This window comes from Talpa europaea (assembly GCF_964194135.1).
Source record: "Talpa europaea genome assembly, chromosome: 10".
In the NCBI taxonomy this organism is placed as follows: Eukaryota; Metazoa; Chordata; class Mammalia; order Eulipotyphla; family Talpidae; genus Talpa; species Talpa europaea.
Window position 1 is genome coordinate 18,813,867 of NC_140077.1, and position 7,904 is coordinate 18,821,770.

A 7,904-nucleotide genomic window follows, 5' to 3' on the forward strand; every position below is an offset into this window, starting at 1 on the left:
GGGTGACTGATGGTGGCCTACACCTCAGCGGAATCATCCTGATGAATCTGGGAGCTCATGTTGTCCCACAATAAGGGGTTAAGACCAAAAGACAATTTTGGCTGGTTCTGGAGGGAGAGGATGGAAAGAAAACGTTCTGCAGGTTGCAACTGGAAAAAGAGGTTGGAAGGTGGTCAAAGCGAGTAGAAGGGGTATGCCTTCATCTGTTTAGTCAAAACACATTTGAAGCAAGAGAGAGATATGTGAGGTGGCTGACAGTACTTGGAGAGCAGAACCAGTTTTTTTAAGCGAACTTTTTATTGAAGTACACCATAAGTATAATAAATGGTGTCAAAGTGAACATACCTGTTTTACTAGCAACCAAATGAGGAAACAATATTACTTGCCCCCCCAGAAGTTACCTTCTTGATTCCTCTTGCAATCACTAACCACCTCCAAGGTTCTGACACCATAACCATGGATGAGCTCTATCTATTTGTGAAATTGCTGTAAATAAATCCATCCAATATGCATTCTTTGGGGGCTGGCTTTTGCACTCAGTGCTGTGTTTGCAAGGTTCATCCATGTGGGTGGTGTCGTTGTACTTACCATTAATTCTCTGTATAGTATTCTACTGTGTGATGGATGGCAAGTAATCCATTAACAACCAATAAATATTTGGGATATTCATAGGTTGAAATTCTTATAATCAGTGTCGCTATGAACACCTTGGAATATATCTTTTGGTGAACATAGCAACACCTCCTGTTGGTTATCTACCTAAGAATGAAGTTTATGAGTCATAGGTTCAGCTCTAGTAGTTAATGGAGCTTCTGTTCTAAACATGGAACAAGAAAAACAGGGGTACAAGGGAAGTAGAATCCATAGAAGTTTTTAGTATAAATTCTGGTATAAGCCATAAGGATGTTTTGCATTGATCATTTAACATAATTGAGACAACTAAAACTACTACAATCAAAAACTTGAATACATACAAAAGGAAATACTTGGAAATGATTAGTAAAATTTCTGACAAGTCATGTCAAGAAAAAAATAGAAAATGAAAATTTTAAGAAATATCAAGTGATATTGACTCAAGAAGACCAACAAAATGACTCAAGAAGACCTACAAGTAGATCCAATAACTACTACCAAAGACACTAGAAAATGATAGAGAATGATCTTCTCCAAAAATGCACTAGGACCTGACACTTCTCATTACCTTTCTTGAGAGCTTTAAAGAACAAATAATTCCTATTCTATTCAATCCACATTGGGACATACTAAAAGATTAAAAAGTTCTCTAATAAAATTATAAAGCTAGCAAAATCAGAATAGCAAAACTTGCCAATGCATAAATAAGAAAAAAAAATAACCTCACTATGCATGACCAAAGATGACAAGAAAAAAAAATGCTAAATAAACTACAAAGAGCATTTATATCTCTACTAAAGACACTCTGTTTAACTCTGCTCCTAGGCAAACTACACTCTGTTATATAATTTTTAATATAACAAAAATGATATTTTAAAAAGTTAAGTAATTCACCCACAATCATATAGCTAGAAAGAGGGCAGCCTAGAATTTGAACCCAGCCTCTCTGAGTTTAGGGTCTATATTCTCAACCCCTAGGCTCTACTACCTAAGGAAACAGCTGCAAACCAGGAGTTAGGAATCAGGTTCTTGACATCACACACTCTGGAGGTCATACTTTCTTCAACTGTCTAATGATATAACTAGATAAAAATAATTTAAATAAATTTTAAAAAACACTGGATAAAATATCTTTTACAATCTTTGCTGGTTATGCCCCTCACAACAATGTCATTTGTCCATTTTTTTAAATATACAACATGGAAAAAAACCATTTCTAATTGCTGACCCAAATATTTTTGCTTCTAGAAATCACTAGGAATTCACTGATGGAGAACTCGAAGCTGGGTCCATGGATGGGGGGCGGATGGGGGAGGGGGGTAGAGGGTTAGCTGTTGTCTACTAATCTAGCTACAACCTAGGGGTTTGCCCTGAACTTGAGTCAGCCCTTACAGAGGCGCCTGTTCCCCCTTCCCCTCACTGTTCTGAGAGAGGGCTCAGGTCTGGCTGTGCTCCAGGATAAACTTCTACAAGGCAGAAGATAATACAAGTCAAGGTGAAGGTCAGTCCAACCCTTTAAGAGGCCTCCATAGGCTCTAAGGGGCTACAGCTCTTCCACCAACAGTGCTTGCCCCTCCTATCACCATGTGGGAGCTCCTCCCTCTCTTGTTGCTCACCCTGGCCTATTTCTTCTGGCCCAAGGGCAAGTCCCCTGGTGCCAAGTACCCCAACAGCCTCCCAGCCCTGCCCCTGGTGGGCAGCCTTCCCTTCCTCCCCAGACATGGACATCAGCATGTGAATTTCTTCAAGCTGCAGAGAAAATATGGCCCCATCTATTCCCTTCGTATGGGAAACAAGACTACAGTGATCATTGGGGAGCACCAGCTGGCCAGGGAGGTGCTGATCAAGAAAGGCAAGGACTTCGCTGGGCGGCCCCAAGTGGTAAGCAGTGCCCTGTGCCTCCTTTCTCACCATCCCCTGGGGTTGTGTGGGTCTCAGCCAAGACCAGTCCACAATACCTGTAATTCCTCCAGAGACACTGTGGTTTGGCTGTGGGTGGGGAGTGAGTTCAGACCCCATTCAGTGACTCAACCAGGCAGGAAGTATGAAAGGAACTCTCATACCCTGAGCCCTGGCATGGACAGAGTGGAGCCCTCACTCCACGCATCTTGCCCCTGAACTGGATGATGATGTCTCTCAGCCAACACTTCCCTAATTAATGACAGTGCTAATGAAGCAATGAGGCCAGTATCCAGCTTAGTAAATGCTCAGAAAACAGTCTTTATGAAGTTCCTTTTCATGTGCAAGATGGGCATAGTGCTCACTCTCTCCATGGGAAGGGGGAAGGGAAAAGCCGAAAAGCCGGGCCCTGGGAGGACAGGGTGCAACTTCCCTGGATCTGTCTGCAGCTGCTCCAGCTCACAGGGTCTGACCCATGGTAGCATTTCAGGGCTGAATGGTGCATCCTACTGAGCTCACTCAGGTGCTTCTAGGGGAAGAGGAGGGGCCTGAGATCCAGAAACACTGCCAGAGCCCCGTCCCAGCACCCTGCAGCTCACTGCTTACCTGAACACCCAGACAGGAACCCAGACTCCCATCTTTGATCGGGATGACTGATGACTTGCCTTTCTTTGCTTGCATCAGTCAGCCAGCTCAGTGGGTCAGCTGCCTCAATCCCGACTATTCTGAGCTCTTCTCTCCCTAAAAGAAAGAGATCTGATGGGGCTAGTGGGTGAGGGTAGAAGAAGGAAAGCTTTGAACCCTCATGCTTCTGGGGAGGGGGCTACCTCTGGAGATGGTGCCTTGCCCCCGAGCAGAGGGTATACCAGACTCCTGCTCTTCTCAGATTTGGCTGTGGTGGCCAAATTTCCATGGCACGCAGATTTGCCACGCAAAGATAAACAGAAAGCGATGAGCTGATGCGCCTTCAGCACTCGCGTAGGGCCCAGGAGAGGCAGAACCTGGACAGTCCTCCTTTCCACTGGCCTGCCTGCCCCCCGTCCCCAGGAAACACAGTTCAGAGAGCTTGTCCAGCCCCAGCTATTGCCCCAGGGAAGAAACTGATGGAAAGGAGAGATTCAGCAGAAGCCTTGTCATTAAACTGGATCCAGCACCCTTTCAGTCAAATTCAGAGTTCTTTCTTCTCTCTCTGCCCCCTTGATGGTTTGGGCACTGGGGGCCTTCAACCTGTGCTACCAGGGCATCACTGTCACTGCCATCCCACAGGAATGCCCCCTTGGGATTCAGCTTGGCAGGCACCTGTCTCCTCCCTCTCCCAGAAGGGGAACAGGTGTGGGAGACCCAGGACAAGGTGGGTGGCGCTTGTTTGCTTCCTACAGTGTTTCCTGCTCTCTAAAGGTTACTCTAGGCATCCTGTCAAACAATCACAAGGGCATTGCCTTTGCTGATCATGGTGCCCAGTGGCAGCTGCATCGGAAGCTGGTGCAGGCTACGTTTGCTCTTTTCAAGGATGGCAACCAGAGACTAGAGAAAATGAGTGAGTACCTGGTTGGTTCCTGGTCTTGTACATGATGGTTAGGGAGGCAAGGGGGTTGTAGATTGCACAATGTACAATAGCATTTTCTCGGTTACTGCTGCCATCTAGAGCCATCTGTGTGCTGGGCTAATGGAACTGGCAGATAAGGGTTGAGAGTGTTGCTTAATTCCCCACCCTCTTGTCCCTGTCTCCCCTCAGTATGTCAGGAAATCCGTTCACTGTCTGATTTCCTGGCCACCAAGAGTGGACAGTCTGTAGATTTGTCCTTGCCTGTCTTCATGGCGGTGACCAACATTATGTGCTTCATCTGCTTCAACTTCACCTACAAGTATGAGGATCCTAAGCTCAAGATCATACACCATTACAGTAATGGCATCCTGGATATGCTGGGCAAGAATACCATAGTAGACATATTCCCTGGATTGAAGGTGAGGATGAAACCAGGCCCAACTTTCAGATCCCAGTAGCCACCAAGTGGGTCCTCATAGTTTCCTCTACTGCTAAGTCCAGGCTCACCTTATTCCTGACGACTTGTCACAGTGAGATCAACCTCCACTGACTATAAACACCTTGCACTTTCTCTTCATGAATAGAAATAGCATGCATTTTAAGGTTTGTGATAGTGGTTCTCATAGTTTTATTAATGTGCCTTGTGCCACCATTAAGCAATCTGTTCCCTTTGGAGGTGGGCTTCATCATTCTTATCCTGCAGATAGAAATCTGATTTAGGAAGTTAAGGAAGTTTCCCAGCTCCAGAATCACATCTTTCTGACTCCTAAAGGCTGGAAATATAGCAGATTTACTAAATAAAGTCTCACTCAGTCTTGATGTTTGAGAGAACAGGGAGAGGAAATTGGAAACTCCTTTTTCACTTGCTTGGAATTGTCCTACTTATTACTTATCATTGAAGTTCTGATTCTGTGCCGTCTTCCTTCCATTTGACGCTAAGCCTGGTGAAAAGGAACACTCCAGAGAAAGAGGGATTTGGATAGCTAGATAAGGAAAATGGAAGAGGAATGGATTTGACCTTTTTTTCTTCTTTACAGATTTTCCCCAATAAAACACTGGAAATTTTAAGGAACTGTGTTAACATGAGAAATGAATTACTGACTGAAATTCTTGGAAAATATAAGGTAGGAAATGGAGCAGAAGAAATTATAAGTCAGGTTGAATATGCATGAGAACAGGGTTGGTTTATGTTGGACACTGGGCTCTCCCCATATCGCAGAACCTGGCACACAGTAGGCACCAATGGAGATGGACTCAACTCATGATGGGGGTGGGGAAGTGAGAAACTGAAGAGGATCCTAGAAAGGACCCACCAAACTCAAATTCAAGGAGGGCTCAGTGCTGCATCCTAACTCCACATCTCATAGGTCCTACCTAGACTACTGTGCTCCTTCATCTCCAAGACAAACCTCAATTCTGAGATGGAAGTAAAGGAGGGTGTTCAGGTGGGGCTCTGTCCTTAGCACTGTCTCCTATATCACCCATCAGGAGAGCTTCAGCAGCGACTCTATCACTACCATGCTGGACGTGCTGATCCAAGCTCAGATGAACTCAGACAACAACAATGCAGACCCAGACCAGGATTCAAAGCTGCTTTCAGATAAACACATTCTCAGCACCATCGGGGACATCTTTGGGGCTGGTGTGGAGACCACCTGCTCTGTGGTGCTGTGGACTGTGGCCTTCCTGCTGCATTATCCTCAGGTGGGCTTCTCTCTACTCCAGTCTTCCCAATCACCCTTGACCCCAGCCAGCCCAACCTCTGTCCCCAGACAGAGGGAAAGGCAGAACTCTCAGGCCTACTTTGCAAAAGGAGTTGCGGGAACTACCCCGCATCCAGCAGTGCTTGGCTCTGGGGCTAGGGATGAGGTATCCCATCCTCTGAAAGAAGGACCTGGGCTACACACTCACCACTGGGAAGGGTCTGGACCAGCTCTTCTGGATCTAACAATGGGATTCTAGCAAAACCATGTACCCGTAGGCTTCAGTCTGCTGATCACACACATCTCTTCTGGCCCACAGCTGAAAAAGAAGATCCAGAAGGAGATTGATCAGAATGTAGGTTTCAACCGCACACCAACTCTCAGCGACCGCAACCATCTCCTCCTCCTGGAGGCCACCATCAGAGAGGTGCTGCGCATCAGGCCCGTAGCCCCAATGCTCATCCCCCACCAGGCTATCGTCGACTCCAGGTGTGCTTCCCTGCCTATATCACCCGTCTCATGATGCATTCAGCACTCTTCCCATTCATGTGATCTCTCCTTTGTCCTGTTCCTCTTAGCTTGCTGATCAACTGATGGTCAATGTTTGGCTATCAATCAGCCTACCCGTGAGCCTACTTATCAATGTATCCATCAGACTCATACCCACTCACAGACCACAGGTTACTGACCACACTCAGAGGTGGCCCACTGCCCTTGGAGACACGTGGTCTGGATAAGACCAGGTACCCTCTCCTCTGCCCAGTCCAGCAGCCCCAGGCACACACAGATGTGCACCAGCTCTGATGTATACCCACCTGCCCCGACACTATTGTACCCACTACACAGGATTTACACACAAGTGGTTGTCAGGCACAGTGGGCTGGAGAAGCGCTAGCTGCAGATTGGATCTGGCAGATGCTGAGGAAAAAGTGATGCAGTAGGGGTGAGGCAAGAGAGGGTAACTTGTCCCCAGGAAGTAGACTGTGCAGGTTTGGGGCTGAGCAGGTGGGAGCCACAACATTCCATAACCTATTCCTCTCCCTCTCTGGGGCAGTATCGGTGGTTATGCCATCGACAAAGGCACAGATGTCATCATCAATTTGTGGGCGCTGCATAAGAGTGAGACGGAGTGGGACCAGCCTGACAAATTCATGCCTGGTGAGTGTCTGTTCTGTCCTGCTCCGGGCCACACAACCAGCCTGCTCTCTGTGCTACACCGACTACTTAGCTTCCTCTCTGCATGGCTTGCTACTAGAAAACTTTGAGTGGCAACCACGTGCACCAGTTGACACTCCCATGCTCCCCTAGATTCCCCAAACCACACACTAGACACCAGTCTTTTTTTCAATCTCTCTTCTCAAAATGTGGGCACATGGGTCCCCCAAACACACCCTAGCCCCTTGGGTGGTGGCATTTAAACCTGCTAATGCTGCCTCTATCCACCCTCTGACATTCCATTTCCTGTGAGTGATTGAGGCCAACCTGAGAATAGCCAAAGGGCCCTAAGTAAGGCTGTCACCCTCCCAGGCTGGGGTTCCCCAGACAAGACCCCATCTCCCTTCTTGGACCTGGCCATGTCTCTGCTTTCTCTCGTCCTGCCCCCTGACTCATGGCTGCCTCCCCTGTCCACAGAGCGCTTCTTGGACCCAACAGGGAACCAGCTCATCTCACCATCCTTAAGCTACTTGCCCTTTGGAGCGGGACCACGCACATGCGTAGGGGAGATGCTGGCCCGCAAGGAGCTCTTCCTCTTCATGGCCTGGTTACTGCAGAGGTTTGACTTCGAGGTCCCAGACGATGGAAACATGCCCGCTCTGGAAGGTATCCCCAATGTGGTCTTTCTGATTGAACCTTTCAAAGTGAAGATCAAGGTCCGAGAGGCCTGGAAGGAGGCCCAGGCTGAAGTGAGCCCCCAGAACTAGAACCTGGAACCTGACTCCAGCAGACAGCATGTAACTAAGGTGACCCTTCCCCTCTCCTATTCTCCCCCGTCCCGAGCCCTGGCATGATGTGCATAAACTATTCTAAGCAGTTTCTATTCAGAAGGGCCTTGAGAAGCCCATTCATTTCCTCACTGGTTCATTCATTCTCTCAACAAATACTTATCGAGCAGCTGCTATGTG

The 7,904-nt window shown here is 47.4% G+C and overlaps 1 protein-coding gene across 1 annotated transcript; it reads left to right on the forward strand.

The window, feature by feature from the left end:
* Positions 1-2,216: 2,216 nt before the first annotated feature.
* Positions 2,217-7,703, forward strand: CYP17A1 (cytochrome P450 family 17 subfamily A member 1; the record flags this gene model as incomplete). The annotated part of the gene is made up of 8 exons (XM_084244563.1): positions 2,217-2,514; positions 3,931-4,069; positions 4,268-4,497; positions 5,116-5,202; positions 5,567-5,782; positions 6,101-6,270; positions 6,836-6,939; positions 7,414-7,703. The coding sequence occupies exons 1-8, from the start codon at positions 2,218-2,220 to the stop codon at positions 7,701-7,703; spliced, it is 1,533 nt and encodes a 510-aa protein (XP_084100689.1). The 5' UTR covers position 2,217.
* Between the last annotated feature and the right edge of the window lie 201 nt (positions 7,704-7,904).